Below are 18063 nucleotides of genomic sequence, written 5' to 3'. Positions count from 1 at the left end.
TGTGTGTATATATATATATATATATATGTGTGTGTGTGTGTGTGTGTGTGTGTGTGTGTGTGTGTGTGTGTGTGTGTGTGCGTTCTTTCATGCTTGCGTGCGTGTGTGTTTACATGTGTAAATGCACTGATCCCTGACTGCCTGTGTCCCAGATGAATCAGCTAGCACGCGAGTGTTGCCGTGAGCAGTACCAGGTGGAGACTGACTGTGATGACACTTCCATGGACGAGCGTCCTCAGGCTCCCATGGACCCTCCCCACAGCGTCATTGTCAAGCGACACTATTCGCTCAATGGGTAAGAAACATATGTGAAGCATGAGGACGACGAGGCTAAGGTTGGATAGTTTTTTTTTGGTTTTTTTTTTTTTGGGGGGGGGGAGGGGGGTGGTGGGGTGGGTTCGCTTGGTTCAGGTCGCAGAAACATTGACATACAGTCCGATGTGCCACATACACAATCACACTTGCACACAAAGATCTTAGATGCACACACACGCACACACACACACACACACACACACACCCCCACACACACACACACACACACACACACACACACACACACACACACACACACACACACACACACACACACACTCATTTTGAAAAAGCAGTTTATAAACGAATAACTGTTGATGAATTTTAGAATGGCAGGGGGGTTTAGTAACACACAAAAAACGCAAGCACACACACACACACGCGCACACACACACACACACACACACACACACACACACACACACACACACACACACACGCACGCGTGCACACACACATCCACACACACACACACACACACACACACACCCTCCCACACACACACACACTTACACGCACCAACATGTGTTAACCAACCGTTTCGTGGGTACAGACAGACGATTTCACTTAAGTATTCGGTTATACGGCGTACAACCTGCTTCTGATATTTCATTGATTGTGTGACGTATAATCTTGATAGTACCATGTGAGATGATTAAAGGGAGCATGCGTGAGGCGGCTGATTGTGGTTGAAAAATATATATGAAAAAAGTGTAACCAAGAAGAAATGTCTCATTGTCATTCCATCCACAGGTCTTCAACTTTGCTTTGCAGCGCACTGGTTACACGTGCTCACGTTCGTATTGTTGGTGAATTTTATTTGAGCTCGAGAGAAAAAAAAAAAAATACAATGAGCAGCGACGCATTAAAGAAAAGGAAGAAGCGTAAAATAGTAAAAGTATGAATGAATATTCAAAGGGTCAGACTACATGCAGTTGTTGTGCGTTTTGTTTTGTCGATGTCTGGGACTAAGTTAAATCACCCATTAACAGAAAACCAGCTGGAATAAGAACTTGATGATGTCGAGATCTAGCTTCTGATTCTGAAGATTTTAAGTTTGTTCAGCAATTTGCAACTTACAAAATACCTATCACTGAAAACAGATGCTTATATAATGATTATAATTGTATGGTTATTCGATACTACCCATAAACTTACACATTACTTTGCACGGCTGATTACAGTTTTTAAGCCAAGGGACTGGATCGCTTGGAACCATTGACATAAATTAACCGGAAAGTATTTTAATTAGATTTTTTCAGTGGCGAACAATATGTCTTTTGCGAATTAGATTAAAAAAATATCTTTGATGAGAAGTGTTCGAAAACAAATGTACGTGTAAGAAATATGGTCAATAGAAAAGGCAGTAGGCATTTTTCACAGATGAGACATATCATTCAGTCAAAACCATGACCGAAGTTTGATTGTGTTCTTGCATCCATAGCCATAACAGCATTAGTCTTATCAGTGCACGCAATGTCTGACAGGAGCAGCAGGAGTCGCCTACACTGTCAGTTCGCCCCAGTGCCAGGCAGCGTGCTGTACGCAGAGCCTCTATACGGCTGCAAGTGCACGGCCTGTGACGAAGCCATGGGCGGGGAGATCCACGCATCCCTGGCCCACACGCTCAACCAGGACCTGCCCAAGTTCCCTGTCAAGTCAGTCTTCTTGTCAAAAAACTACGCTACAGTGGAACACCCCTATTAACCCCCCACACCCCCCCACACCCCCCCACACCCCCAATTCAAGAATTCCTACTTTTTAAGACGTTGCTTTGTAATATTTTGTGTTGATAACCTGTGTAAATTGACCTCCAATGTAAGACTCCTTCCCTTTTCAAACCGGATTATTTAACATGCTTGGAGGTCTTAAAAGGTGTTGTCCACTATGTATAACGTTTCTCAGTCTGCTTCAGGACTTAAGGTTCTGTCTCTCATCTGGCCAACTCTAGAGTCAATATTCGCCCATGCTTTTTCGTTTGCAGTACGCTAGATACTTTCGCAGATTACATATACTGGCGAGAGAAGGATATTCAAATGAAGTATAATCACTCGTGACCTTCTGTAAGGCTTATACAATATTTCGACTGCCTTTTATTTTTATTGTTTTGCGATATTGGTAACGTCATATCCGGCTTTTGCTGAAAGTTGAGGTGGCAGTGTCACGACCTCCTTTTTCAACCAGTTTGTTTGAAATCTTGGTCAAGCAATTTTTGTTTCAGTCTGGACTATGGCATGTTATTTCAGCTCAAAAGCTTAACAAATAATTAATTAGCTTATGCATCAAATTTGTAATTATAATAGAATGTTCAGATTTAAAAATGACAGCATTGCATTCCTTATGAATTCCTGAATTAAAAAAAAATATATAGATATTTGTAATCTGAAAAAGTGCTCACAATTAAATAAACTAGGTTATTTAGGTACTCACTTTCGCTTTCTTCGCGGAGACGAGCATGACTGGTCTCAGTCTTTGGCTAGCCAAGCCTTACTATAGTTGTCTCGATGATGACTGGTTTTCAGTGTTGATGATTTAGGTTCAGGCCTAACAGGTTCAACCAAGGTTCACATTGACCGAATGTTTTGATATGGCTTCACGCGACTTGTTGACATTGTTCTGTCACCAGCTCCAAGCTAAAGGTGCAGTTGGGTGACCACGTGGTGATCAAGGGGGAGAGAACAGGACGCATCCGTTACATCGGTCACCTGGACAAGATCGGTCAACCCAACATGGTCTTCGTCGGCCTGGAGCTTGATGCGCCAGGTACCAGGACATTCATTTTCTGAATGAAAGTTGTCATATATTTGACGTTCATGAGTGGCCAGCAGCGGTTGTAATGACCAAAATCAGCCAAGAATCAGGGTGTAAACAAGGGATTGAAATTAACCATTCAAAAGCGGCTAAGAACCAACCAATCAAAAACAAAAATGAATTAATGACGTCAGTATTGGGCTGGTTTTAGTTTTCCTCTCCTCGGTTTAGTACTAGACTAGTCAAAATTCACTTGTTGTTTAGACATGTGTCATGTAAGAATAATACTTTGTTTGCAGTTTAAAGGCACAGTACGCCTCCCGTAAACCATCACAGATACTGTCAGGCTTTTACACACAGTACAAACACCCTTCCATTTGAACGCTCACCGAACGGGAACATCCTAGGTGCCCTACGTAAAGAACGAGCAATTTTCAAAGAATTTATTTTGCGGATTGTCTGATAACAAAATCGGACCGTGGTGCATTTTGGTGCTAGACCTAACTTTTAAAATCTAAATAATAAATTGACAGCTTGTTACACAAACATTCTTAAATCATAAAAGAATTCTTTTTTCATCAAGACAAGATCAGTTCAATTCGAAGTTTTGAAAGTTTGAAAAAAGAAAAGCCCGGAAGCAGGGTCACGCAAGGTCGTGGTTCTCGTAGCAGACGACGGTTTATGCCTATCGCCAGTTCCTCTGAACAGTCAAAAGCCATCGCTAGAGTTCTTGTGAATCACAGCCGTTTGTTTCGTTTAGATTCAGAGGTACATAATAACGTGCTATTGCAGATAAGCTTACAGCGAGTCGCATTCAAATTACAAACTGACGACTAAATTGTGAAAAAAGGAAACTGGATCACACGGGTTCACGATGGCTCAGGGGTAAGATAAACCACGCAAAAATAAATTCTTTGAAAATTGCTCGCTCTTTACGGAGGGCACCTAGGATGTTCTCAAGCGGTGAGTGTTTAAATGACAGGGTGTTTGTACTGTGTGTAAAAGCCTGACAGTATCTATGATGGTTTACGGGAGGCTTACTGTGCCTTTAACGGGAGAGGAGGTTTCAGGCCTTCCTTTGTTTAGCCCGACGTTGACTTTGAGAAGACTTAGCAAAGTCTTTTTTCACGAAAAATCAGCGCCATAGCTTCGTGCAGCGAGCTTCGTAAAGTAGACTTCGCGAAGCCAACTTCGCCCATTAATATCAGGCTTTAAACAAAACTATCACGTGTATTAGTGAAAAACAAGGGTAAACTTGGAACATTGCTTTCTTTTCAGTGGGGAGGCATGATGGCTTCTTCAACGGAAAGCGTTACTTCTTCTGTAACAAGGATCATGGGATATTCCTGCCTCTCCACGACATTGTATGTAAAGTACAGCCAAAGGTGGGAACACGTACTTGTTACAAGAGAGAGAGAGAGAGAGAGAGAGAGAGAGAGAGAGAGAGAGAGAGAGAGAGAGAGAGAGAGAGAAAAAAATCTATTTGATGAAAATCAATGAGGCATTGACAGTGGGTAATTGGTGTGCGGAGCCAAGGCGCTGAAAGGAACGGAACTGAACTGAACTTTATTTTACAAGGATTAAGATTTAAGGCTAGGCCTTTTCTTCCTGTCCTGTACACGCACAAACACACAATAAAATAGAGAGAGAGAGAGAGAGAGAGAGAGAGAGAGAGAGAGAGAGAGAGAGAGAGAGAGAGAGAGCATCACAACCAAAAGAAGAAACAAGTCGCGTAAGGCGAAATAACAACATTTAGTCAAGCTGTCGAACTCACAGAATGAAACTGAACGCACTGCTTTTTTCACCAAGACCACATTCTCGTAGTTTCGTCAGTCTACCGCTCGTGGCAAAGGCAGTGAAATCGACAAGCCATGCAGAATAGTGCGGTAGTGGTCGCGCTGAGCAGGAGAACACGCTTTTCTGTATATCTATTCTTTTTAGCTTACTGAGTTTGTTTTTAATCCAAACATATCATATCTATATGTTTTTTGAATCAGGGACCGACAAGGAATAAGATGAAATTGTTTTTAAATCGATTTCGGAAAATTAATTTTAATTATAATTTTCATATTTTTAATTTTCAGAGCTTGTTTGTAATCCAAATATAACATATGTATATGTTTTTGGAATCAGAAAATAACGAAGAATAAGATGAAATTATTTTTGGATCGTTTTATAAAAAAATAATTTTAATTACAAGTTTCCGATTTTTAATGACCAAACTCATTTATTAGTTTTTAAGCCACCAAGCTGAAATGCAATACCAAAGTCCGGCCTTCGTCGAAGATTGCTTGGCCAAAATTTCAATCAATTTGATTGAAAAATGAGGGTGTGACAGTGCCGCCTCAACTTTTACAAAAAGCCGGATATGACGTCATCAAAAGTATTTATCGAAAAAATGAAAAAACTTTCAGGGATATCATTCCCAGGAACTCTCATGTCAAATTTCATAAAGATCGGTCCAGTAGTTTAGTCTGAATCGCTCTACACACACACACGCACAGACAGACAGACAGACACACACACACACACACACACACACACACACACACACACACACACACACACACATACACCACGACCCTCGTCTCGATTCCCCCTCCATGTTAGAATATTTAGTCAAAACTTGACTAAATGTAAAAAGAGACACTGACACACAAACGTAAGGACAGACAAGACAAATAGAGAGAGAGAGATGGAAGAAACATCAAAAGCTGAAACATATAGATATGCAGGTGGTGTAGACAGATAAGATCTTTTCTCCCTCACGCCACAGATTTGCTAAACCCTTTTGTCCCCGTCTTTGTCGGATACTACAGAAAACTACGTCCATGGAGGAGAATTCGGCGAAAGACAAGAGAGAGACGTCCTCTCGGAAGACGTCCTCATGGTCCTCAAGGAACTGTAAACACGAAAAGGACGTCACAAAGGGTACAGAGACGTCATCAAAGCCGTTGACGTCATCCACGCAGAGCGAGGAGGAAAAGGAGAAAGAGGGTGCGGGGGAGTCTCTACCCCTCTCCACCTGGTCGGAAAAACAGATCGAGTTGGAGGTGGAAGTGGAGAAAGAGGATGGAGGGACGTCCAGGTTGACAATGTAAGTATACCAGTGTAGAGGTAGCCAATTTGGAACTCTTTTGAAACGTTGAAGCCAATTGTTTGGTATTGTCTGTAAGCGTCAATTGTTGTGCATCTACTTTTTTGTTCATACGAAAAGATGATCGAACCTGAAGGGAGTGACGCTTCTATCACGATACTAGGCTTATTTAGTACAGGCTTTTTTCAACCAACCACATTCGTTTCGTGCCATATAAGGAAGTGCTACATCACAAATGTTGCGTACACGTCATTTCCGGTTGGCGGTGAAACGAAGTTCACACCAAAAACACAAACGACTTTCGTTGATTTGGGCGATTCTACGAATCTACTTTCGTTGACTTTGTCATCATGTTTTGGTTATTTCTGTATGGAAACCTTTAATCTATTGGATATAGGTTACCTGATCGTTATTTTAACTGTTCATATCTTCCTACTTTGAGGTCTGGAGTGGACGCTAAAGTCGATCTTTCACTGCATTTCTGTAGCATACATTTGCCTAGGTTGCGCTTGGGAAAATCAAAGATGGCGGCCCGGAGCTGGTTGCCGCTTCACGACTTTCGAGTTCTATTTCTTCCCTAATATAAATAGAATACTTATATTAATAGGGCAGACCTTAATTTGTGAACTGTCGAGACCTTAATTTGTGAACTGTCTCACTTTGAACAGTTATAAATTGTATGAGTAGAGCTTCGGGTTGCAAATTAATCGCACATAACACACATCGCACATCGCGCTTCTTCTGCGAACAGAACTTCTCTGCTGGCGTCAGTCTAAACCGCGATACTTTTTAACACGCACTGTTGAGTTTCGTTGTGCGCGCGCATCCCAGCGGGCAAGAGAAAATGAGGTGGTGAAGAGAAAGTGGTGGGCTTTGTTCTTGTCTCTAAATCTAGCTAATGATATAGTCTGTCATCACGTGTTGCCCTCTCCTCCTTTTTGTAGCATTTCTTGTCGTTTACCTCTGAGTAAGTGCCCTGTAGCTGTCAGCTTTGGTATCAAATGAGTAGTATCACTTTAACATATATTCCTTCTCGTTTAAGCAATCATTTACAGTAAGAGGCCACAATCGCGCCCACTGTTGCAAAGGATTTTTTCGTTGCTTAGTTGATAGATTTTAATTGTTGTCTTTTTTACCCTCTTCATAAATTGTGTTATACGGAGTAGGGGTAAAGTCAGTCGTGATCTCAGGCAAACGTGTCGCTCACTTCACCCCTACCCCGTATTACACCATTTACGAAGAGGCAGAAAAAGACAACAATTTAAATCTATGCACTAATCGTAAGCTAATAAAATATCTTCCACAAATCTGTTTTTGTTTACAGCCGTTTGAAATCGTCGAAAAAATCACTTGCAACAGTGCAAGTTTCTTTTGTCTCTACACTGCCTCATATCTGCCAAAAACATGGTGGTTGCTGATAGAAGAGGCATATTGTGTGTTCCAGAGAGGAAGCAGTATGACAGTAGACAGGAGTTGCTGTGATGGATGCCGTGACAATGAAGGACCGCGACACAGGCCGCAGCCATGATGTTGCCGCTGCTGGCACGTGCATCACGTACTGCTGGGGAGTGCAAGGAGACTGACTGGACCAAACTCCTACGTGCGAGCGAGCAAGCGACAGAGAGAGAGAGAGAGAGAGAGAGAGAGAGAGAGAGAGAGAGAGAGAGAGAGAGAGAGAGAGAGAGAGAGAGAGAGAGAGAGAGCGCGCAGGTGAGAGAGAGAGCGCGCAAGCAAGCATGCATGCAAGCATGAGTGTACTCGTCAACTTTGTGTGAACTTCATCACACATAATCAAATCCACCAGTTACCCTTTTTTTCTTGTCCGTGAAAGAATGACATGATCACATGCGTTGTGAAATATTTTGTATTGGATCTTAGTTAAAAAGAATCCTCGTTTTGTCAGTTTCAACACCATTGTTGTCTCACTCTAGTCAACATTCATGTGTATTAGAATTGTTCATCCTAAATGAACTGTAGAAAGTGCTACTCCATCGACAGATGCTACTGTCGCAATGATCGTCTAAGATACAGTTTGTACCTTCACTACTCAGTTGCTTAAGATGCATTCCATAATGAGTGTTCATAGTATCAGACTTGCATAACGGACTCAGACTACCACAGGTCATTGGCTTTATTGAAATGGGGGCTGACAAATTGTGTCGATTTTTGTTGTATGTGTTCAGACTGACATAGCAATGTGAAGTAAAAATGTCTAGATTTAGGCGACGTTTAGTTTGGTTTAATCAAATATGAACCTTTATTTGTGTTGGCTGTGTTTTCTCTTTAAGCGACAGGCACGGACTTGATTTAAAGGGATACTATTGACCTGACCGTTTGGTAGAGTTTATGCCGAATTTGACGAATCTGAAGAATCTGGGGAATCCACTGTACCTTAATGTAACGGCACGTTTTACTCAAAAACGCACCATAAATAATTATGGTAATTAATTCGATCAAAGTCAGTGAATACGCTTCAGTGCGCAGCTTCTCTTCTGTTTTGAAAAAAACACACGTGGTCTAGAAGCGTCCCCTGGCGGCAAGCGGGCCCGCCATCTATGACGCGGCAGCCTGGTATCCGCTTCACGTACATAAACAAGGGAAATAATTCAGTGACATTAACCCAAATAACCCTCACGAAGAGTGCTCTTCCTTTGTCTGTTTCAAGTTACGACATTAATCGTTTAGGACACTTGCTTTTGCAATGTGAGGACAGTCCTCATGCGCTGTGGCATTATTTGTAACGTAGAATATTGTAGGTTAACTTTGGAACCGATGTGAGGGCCTTCTCAGATGTGTTCCTTTTAAATACATTATGTCAACACGCCAGAGTGAACGTGTCAATGCTAGACATGTTTCTAAGATGGGTTAATCCTTCCCTACATTTTTCAAATTGACAAAGGTGTCGATTTCAATTTTCTACTGCTCTTGTCATGAGAGAAATTTTATGACACGAGCTTTTCTATTTAATTGGTTTTGTTCACCAAAAGTGGTCACTTGTAAGCTGCCAGTAACACAGAATTACTTACAAAAACTACGACAGTTACGATATCATCAATTCATTGTTGTGTTGAGTAGGTAGCTCTTTCATTCTGCTCTGACTTTGAACGACAATACGTTTACGTTCAGTCTGTCATACGTTTTCTGACTGAAATGCAACAATTAATAACTCTTTTCATTCATTATCTTCATCACAGGCCTTTTGTACAGAAAGGTCATTGTTTTGCTTGACTGCAATTTTTTTCCCAGTACTGTTTGTTTGTGGACAGTGACTTGATGTTGGCTGTGCCAACGTGCTTTACAGATTGATCATTTGCCTTATGCCTGGCTATGTGCACTGCTTGCAAAATCCTTTGTGTCACGGGGATCGCGTTAACCAAACATTTCCGATATTTTATGGATATAAAAAAAAATATCTCAGAATATTGAAAAATGAAATCGGCAACTTGTCACACCGGTTGATATTTTGTTTATACAGTTTTTGTTCTGACGACAAATGTAATGCAATCACTGTGTTGTAGACTTGGCTTGGCTAGTTGACGGAACAGAGTAAATCGCTTTCAGTGAGAACCAGAATTCGCACTTTAAAAGATATCATACTGGTTTTCACACTGGCTATCTCGCGATCCCTGGGTCACATCCCTGCCCTACCCTTTCTTTCCCAGTTCTGTCGCCCCTCATCCCGCTTCCCTTTCCTTTCTTGTCCTACTTTTTTCCCCATTCTTACGCTTCGTCGACAACAGGCTTTTTGTGATTCTATTTATTACTTTTTTGTTTCAATATTTGACGACAGAGGCTCTTTTACGTGGTGTCAACGGCAGTCTCTTTCGGTGACAAGAGGTAGGATTACTGTACTTGTACAGAAGGAGCTAGATTAAGGCTGTCAATATATGCTTTTGCAAATTCGTTGTGGAAGGGAGTGGCAGTTTGTAAAAAAATCCGCCAACGTTGACATGGTGCTCAAAGAAGAGACGCAGACGCAAAGGAGAGAGAGAGAGAGAGAGAGAGAGAGAGAGAGAGAGAGAGAGAGAGAGAGAGAGAGAGAGAGACAGACAGAGAGAGAGGAAATCGGATATCAATCCATTCAAGTAACTTTTTCCCCCATGGATTTATATTTTTACGCGTAGGTTATTTAGAAGAAAAAAAAACAATCTATGTCTTCATGTCCTCCAAATAATTGTTTGTTGGTGTCAGTAAACGCCAGGTTTTTAAACAAATTCCTGTAGATCTTGAACATTTTCTTTGTCTTCATTAGAACAGATGATTTCTCAAGAATATTGGTTTAATACCAATTTTCAACTACATATTGTTCATTACTGAAGGGGACTGCTGATGAAACCATGTGAAAGGAAAATCCTCGCAGATTTTTGTTTCTTTTACATGTGTGTTGAATGATTATGTTCGTAGCACGCAAAACATGTGTGTGCTGCTCTAGCATTGCTTTTTTTTTACTCCATCGACGAATGGGTCACATAGTTTTTGTGCTGTTAGAAGTTACTGCATCAAGCTGGCTTCAGAAAATAATCTGTTTAAAAAGACAGCAAAGACTACCCACATTTTGACAGACATTCACTCAGACTGCGACAGACATTTAGATATGAAGAAGAGACAGAAAGACTGATCAGACAAACTTACAGGATCATGCATGCATGTGTACATACACGCTACGGACATACGTACACACGCACAAACAGTCATATATACTCACTCAGCACGAAGAACATGTCCTCACGGACTACCGAGAGACAGACAGACAGACATACATATACACACACGCGCGCACGCACGCGCACGTACGTACGCACGCACGCACACACACACACAAACACACACACACACACACACACACACACACACACACACACACACACACACACACACACACACACACACACACACACACAAATAACGAAATGGGCAGCCTGCTTCGCGCTCTAATTCATATGTTCATCCGTCCAGTTTCATCCGTTCATGTCATCTTTCCGTTCATCAGTGGAACTTGATTCACTGTTCATGTTTATCTACCTGCCTTCATTATTTTCATTTGAGTTTTGTTTTTTAAGCAAGCTACAAAAAGAATCGACGATGACCAGATTGTCAGAACCTTGTTATGCTTTTAACCTAGTGATGGACTTTGATGCTCAGTATTTGCAATATTTTACATTTATATATGTATACATGTACACTTTACTGAGAATAATGAAAACTTGACCGAAATCTGTTCGTTTTGCCGCTTGTGAGTGTGTCTGTGCAATATTTTAAGGTGTGTGCGTATGACGGTGAGAAATCTGGCTTGAACAACACTTACGTCTTCCTATCGTTTGACAATGACTGATCGCTTCATTCTCTGAAACATATGAGGAAAGAAATCCTGACCACAAAGACGCACGTGCCGATCACACAGAAACGCGAAATGATCCGACCTACTATACATCTGCTCCAATGCGAAAACCAGCAAAGGTGTTCCAGCGTATACCGCGGACCTTTTCTGCATTTTGTGCAAGTCTGACCCAAACTTTTTCCCCTGCTCAAAGCTATCCAGTGAATTCGAAAAACATGAAGCTGCGATAGTGTTATTCACAATAATACTGAGTTCCTCCATGGTGTTTTTAGTCGACATACAGTTGACGAAGAGCATGTAGGTCCCGGACACAGTAGCCGTGAAGTATCCAGTCTTCGGGTCGTAGGCGCCGCCGATGTTGGTGGTGGCGGTGTCGTAGACTATGGTGCCGTGGGAAGCCACGCTGAAGTTGTCGGTAGGGTGATAGGCGTGGAAGGCGACGATAGTTTCAGTTGCTTCTGTTGATGAGGGCAAAACTGTTTCAAACGCGTGCAACATATTCAAAGATTTGCAGCAGCAATGATAAAACCAGTTGTGTGAAGCGATATCAAAACATTGAGTCAATCTGACGGCCTGAAACTAAAACATCAACACTGTACACCTGTCATCACCGATACTACATGAAGTTAAGACTCGGCTTCTCCGAACCCGAACACCGAGACGGATTGCATACACCGATGTTCTTTTCATTCTGAGCAAACAGGAATATCTATTTATTCCCCCCTCTGCTTCTTTCTCTCTGTAAACTTGTAGGGCTAGTTATTTTTCGGTAACTTACCCAACAACCAAAATCACTTACCCAACAACGGGCCTGAATCCTCGATAGCTCATGGGTAGAGACTGTACACATTGTGGATCTACTTTTTGCGACTCAAAAGTTCAGAACACTCTAATAGTACAAAATATACATTTCTGGAGCAAACAATACAACCATACCGCATTTAAACCAGCAACTACAGGCTTGAACAGATGAATCTCAATATAAAATCCATGAGTTTGGTTGTTTTCTGAATTCAGATCACAGGCGGAAGGTATCGTTCACTGGACCACTACTTCCATAGAAAGACTACAAGGTTTGTCACTCAGCTTCGAGTCGTGCTCCACTAACTTCAGAAAAAAATTATGCAAAAAATAATTGCCAATGTTAAGAATCTTTGTAACCTTACAAATGCCGTGATAGATGAATGTTCTAACTATCTGTACCTTTTATATTTAGCTGCCTGTCCGCTGCATGTTTTTAAACCGTAGTTTGTGCGACCAAACGTGTCTGTCAACGGCATACCACTTAGACCCTGTGCGAATGATGATCGTCGTATGTCCGAGGAGATAGTAGTCCGATGCGATCATTGGTTATATAATAACTGGATATTCGATGATTATTTTCATTGGTCGACTGAAATCGTCTGCATCGCTTCCGTTCACGGTTACTGGTTATTCCGTTGTTATGCCAAAAACCTAAACTGAAACTCCCGTGGGTAGCTTCCCTTTGCTTGCAATATTTACATATGTTTTAGACCAATGAGCACTGGTATGCATATTCGGTGCGGGATGCATGATTTCTTACCAGCTACAGGGTTGCGGTTCGCAAACGAACATTCGTCCAAATGATGGTTAAAAACAACCTGGAGCGGACGGCAGCTGAAAATTAAAGGTACATACGGTTAAAATAATCATTCAACTGTATTTATTTGACCTAACACAGACTGTAGGAAGAGGCAAACCGTCTTGAACAAAAAAAATTGTCCGCAGGAAGCGACTCCAAGAACACAGACGACTCGAAGTGAGTGTCAAACCTTGTAGTCTTTCTATGGAAGTAGTGGTCCAGTGAACGATACCTTCCGCCTGTGTTCAGATCTGCCGTGCACAATCGTTTATCGCTAGCAAGATTCCAAGGAAAAGTAACTCTCATACTTTGTTAGCGACACGAGTAGTTCCCCTTCCAGATTTCGGCTGCATCGACAAGACCGGCTGCAATCCGACGGTCAGTTTTCAACAATATTTCATTTTATAAACAGATCACACGCAATCAATTGCAAACATTTAATCAACTTAAAGAACATGCAGCGGTTTCATACACTATTTTGCCCCAGAAAACTGAAATTCGTACAGTTTTTGAGTCACTTGAGAAAAAGTGACTCTATGTAATCGGTCAGTGTTAGTCTGTCCGGCCGGCCGTCCGGCCGGCCGGCCGTCCGTCCGGCCGGCCGTCCGGCCGGCCGGCCGTCCGTAGACACCACCTTAACGTTGGACTTTTCTCGGAAACTATCAAAGCGATCCGGCTCATATTTTGTTTAGTCGTGACCTCCAATGACCTCTACACTTTAACGATGGTTTCGTTGACCTTTGACCTTTTTCAAGGTCACAGGTCAGCGTCAAAGGAAAAATTAGACATTTTATATCTTTGACAAAGTTCATCGGATGTGATTGAAACTTTGTAGGATTATTCTTTACATCAAAGTATTTACATCTGTAGTCTTTTACGAACGTTATCAGAAAAACAAGGGAGATAACTAGCCTTTTCTGTTCGGCAACACACAACTTAACGTTGGGCTTTTCTCGGAAACTATAAAAGTGACCGGGCTCAAATTTTATGTGAACGTGACTCCCAGTGACCTCTACACTTTGACGTCTGCTTTGGTGACCTTTGACCTTTTTCAAGGTCACAGGTATGTCTTGAAGGAAAAAAATTGAAATATCATATCTCTGAAACTATTCATCGGATTTGATTCAAACTTTATAGGATTATTCTTTACATCAAATTATTTACATCTGTATTGTGTTGTGAATAGCAATTTCTTCCTGTCCATCTGATGCCTCATATAATATTCAGAACTGCGAAAGTGACTCGATCGAGCGTTTGCTCTTCTTGTTAACGTTGGAACACGGGTGTAAAACTTCGTCTGCTAGTCACATTCGAGGAAAGAACATTTCCTGAGCAATACCAAAACATGAAGAGAACACACACTATCTGCCTTTACCGCCACAGCAGAATGACAACATAACTGTGTACTTGATTTTAGTTCAAAACATGGAAACTGACAAGAAGTGTTAACAAAATTGAATGATTTGCACGGAACTATACAACCGCGCATTAATCGATCGCCTGCGCAGGTAGACTGGTTGGGTGAATATGATTCGATCAAACTTTCGCACAAAAACTCCTCTTTTCTTTGAATAACTGAAGAAAGGAGGAATAAAGAGGTTACATACCTCGTCTCAGTGATTATCAAAATTAATGGTCTCAGTTCGCGGTCATGAAAAAGCTCGCTGAAGCTCGCATTTTGCATGATCCGCTAACTTCGACCATTATTTTTGATAATCACTGAGTCTCGGCATGTAACCTCTACATATCTGTGGATTCAGAATAAGATAAGGAATACACTGCAATCATTTTAGTCTGTTTGCGAAAATTCGATTCTAATGGCAAATTTAATGAGCTAATTAAGTAATTAAGTACTTGACTAATTTTTAAGCTTCCCAGGTGAAATACAATCCCATAGTTAAGTTCAGACTGAATCAAATATTGCTTGGCCAAAATTTCATTCACTTTGGTTGGAAAATGAGGACATCACAATGCAGCCTAAACTTTCACCAAAAGCCGGATTTGACGTCATCAAAGACAGTTTTGTGTTTTTTCCCCGGGAACATCATCTGGAAGAATGTGTTTGTAAAGTTTCACGAAGATCGGTCACATAATTGCTACACACACACACACACACACACACACACACACTCACACATTTAAACACACACACTCACACACCACCACCACCACCACCACGACCAACCTCGATTCCTGGAGGCTGAAATCGTTATGTAAAAACTTGAATAAATGTAAAAAAAAATAATTACCAAGTGGCTTGCAATACCAACAGCACGCGAGATAACAACAAGGAAGAAGAACAAACTTGCTATTGTTCATGCATATGGTGCCCTATGCGAGAGAGAGAGAGAGAGAGAGAGAGAGAGAGAGAGAGAGAGAGAGAGAGAGAGAGAGAGAGAGAGAGAGAGAGAGAGAGAGAGAGAGAGAGACAAGACAAGACAAGACAAGACAAAATCTTTATTATCGAGGGTAATAGATAAGCAAGAATATTGCTTTTTTACATCCAGCCCTCGCCCTAATATAGGGTCAACAAGAACAGAAAACAATATAATCAAAGAATTATCACATCAAACTTAATACATGTACATTATAACTGTATATATAGATACAAATTTAAAAATAAATTGTCATACTGCATTTTAAGTACAATTTCCAATGATAAAAAGTGTCAATTTTTAACATAACTTAATTTAGATCTGCATAATTATTATTATAACTTTGTTTAACATGCACATACATTTTAAATGAATTGATGAACCATTCAGCACATGTTTAGTTGCATTATGTGCGACATATACTTTTTTTTTAAGCTGTCTTGAAGATGCGAGAGAGAGAGAGAGAGATCAAATCAAATCAAATCAAATCAAATCAAATTTTATTTTACGAGGGTTGTGGCATAAGCAATATAAACGAGCTTCTTTTCAACCAGCCCTCGCCCAGAGAGGGACTATTCTAATCTTGAATACATATATATATATATATATATAGAGAGAGAGAGAGAGAGAGAGAGAGAGAGAGAGAGAGAGAGAGAGAGAGAGAGAGAGAGAGAGAGAGAGAGAGAGAGAGAGAGAGAAAGAGAGAGAGATTTAATAAATAAAAACGTAAGTTCAAAATGCGTATTTACTGCCCGAGTCTGTTTTCCAAGGCAGCAAGAAGCAGTTACCACGGGCAGTTGACGCGAATGACCGTCAACAACCATCTCGAGTGGACTGACGTCATCACTCCCCTGCGTCACCACGGATGCAGTTAACGTCAGCAAGATCACACGTTGCCAGTTCATCGTGTTGTGGTCAGGATCAGTCAGTGACAATAGTGAAACTGTTATGTTCGAAATTTAAGAAGACAACATGTCCGCACATGAAGTTATTGCTCAAACTGAGAGAGTATCTGCTTCCTGCTACTTTTGGAGGAAAGCACAGAATTATTTATGAAGACACATAAATAGACACACGGACACAGACAAAGACACGGATACTCAGAGTCACACAGACAGACAGACAGACAGACAAACAGACAGACACAAACAAACACACACACATACACACACACACACACAACACACACACACGCACGCATGCACGCACGCGGCACGCAGGCACGCACGCGGCACGCATGCACGCACACACACACACACACACACACACACACAAACACACACACTGACGCGCGGGTCAAGACATGCTAGCATCTTTTCTGTTTATTAAATGTTCTTGGATAAGTGTCAATAAATTACAGTTTTAAAATGCTCGAAGCTGACAAGGTTAACCAATCTTTATTTTCATTGACCTCAAAGGCGATTTGATCAAAACATGGCTAAGGTATGATTAAACGATGTTGTCAGAAGAAGTTATGAGGCGGGGATATAGCTCAGTTGGTAGCGCGCTGGATTTGTATTCAGTTGGCCGCTGTCAGCGTGAGTTCGATCCCAGGTTCGGCGGAAATTTATTTCAGAGTCAAATTTGTGTGCAGACTCTCTTCGGTGTCCGAACTCCCCCCCCCGTGTACACTACATTGGGTGTGCACGTTAAAGATCCCACGATTGACAAAAGGGTCTTTCCTGGCAAAAATTGCTTAGGCACAGTTAATAATTGTCTACCTATACCCGTGTGACTTGGAATAATAGGCCGTGAAAGGTAAATATGCGCCGAAATGGCTGCAATTACTGGCCGTATAAAATTTCATCTCACACGGCATCACTGCAGAGCGCCTAGAACTGTACCCACGGAATATGCGCGATATAAGCCTCATTGATTGATTGATAATGAGACCAACTTTTGCGCTTTGGAAAATAAAACTTCTGTGAGTTAAAAACATGTCGCAAGTATACAATAGACGGCAAAGAGGATATTAATGATTTCAGAAACTAAGTTCTGTAAGGAGATACTATCAAGACTACAGACAATACGTTTTAATGATAACCAAGTGGGCCTTTCGTGAAAAATGACTTTCAAATTCGACGTCTTGCTTTCAGTGGCTGTTTATTTACAACAGTTCAAATGCCATTATGCTGAAACGCTACGACTGATCGATAAGAAAGTTAATTAACTTTGCAAGATTATATCCTGTACTGAAGTAATGTATCATTGGAAAAAAAACTCGGCTGGAAATCCTAGTCGCATCAGATTAGTGTGCCACGTCAGCTCGAACAAGGAAACCAGCGAAGGTGTTCCAGTAATACCCACGAACATTTTCTGCATTTTCGAGCATTCTGACCCGAGCCTGTTCCCCGCTGTTCATATGGACCACGCTTAGTGTGGCCCCCAGTTCAGAAGTGCTTCCACCGATCATATTGGAATGGCACGCAGCTACAACTTTTTCTTCCACCAGAATGCTGGGCTCCTCGCTGGTGGAGCTTACGGCCATACAGTTGGTGAAAAGCATGTAGGTCCCGGACACAGGGGCCGTGAAGTATCCGGTCTTGGGATCGTAAGCGCCGCCGATGTTGGAAGTGACGGCGTC

The 18063-nt window shown here is 41.5% G+C and overlaps 2 protein-coding genes across 2 annotated transcripts in view; one reads left to right on the top strand and one right to left on the bottom strand.

The window, feature by feature from the left end:
- Positions 1-11377, top strand: part of LOC138959033 (uncharacterized) — a 15862-nt gene extending 4485 nt beyond the window's left edge. The window contains exons 3-8 of the mRNA XM_070330397.1: positions 153-295; positions 1803-1973; positions 2942-3078; positions 4345-4451; positions 5886-6163; positions 7608-11377. Coding sequence (XP_070186498.1) covers positions 153-295; positions 1803-1973; positions 2942-3078; positions 4345-4451; positions 5886-6163; positions 7608-7623 — 852 coding nt within the window. The 3' untranslated portion in view covers positions 7624-11377. The remainder of the gene's footprint in view (positions 1-152; positions 296-1802; positions 1974-2941; positions 3079-4344; positions 4452-5885; positions 6164-7607) is intronic.
- Positions 11378-16798: 5421 nt separating this feature from the next.
- LOC138956232 (cerebellin-3-like) overlaps positions 16799-18063 on the bottom strand; it is a 2495-nt gene continuing 1230 nt past the window's right edge. Inside the window, exon 2 of the mRNA XM_070327646.1 lies at positions 16799-18063. This exon is cut by the window's right edge and continues 83 nt beyond it. Within this exon, the coding sequence (XP_070183747.1) occupies positions 17728-18063 (336 nt within the window). The 3' untranslated portion in view covers positions 16799-17727.

This window comes from Littorina saxatilis, linkage group LG2 (assembly GCF_037325665.1).
Source record: "Littorina saxatilis isolate snail1 linkage group LG2, US_GU_Lsax_2.0, whole genome shotgun sequence".
In the NCBI taxonomy this organism is placed as follows: domain Eukaryota; kingdom Metazoa; phylum Mollusca; class Gastropoda; order Littorinimorpha; family Littorinidae; genus Littorina; species Littorina saxatilis.
This window is presented reverse-complemented; position numbering and strand designations above follow the sequence as displayed.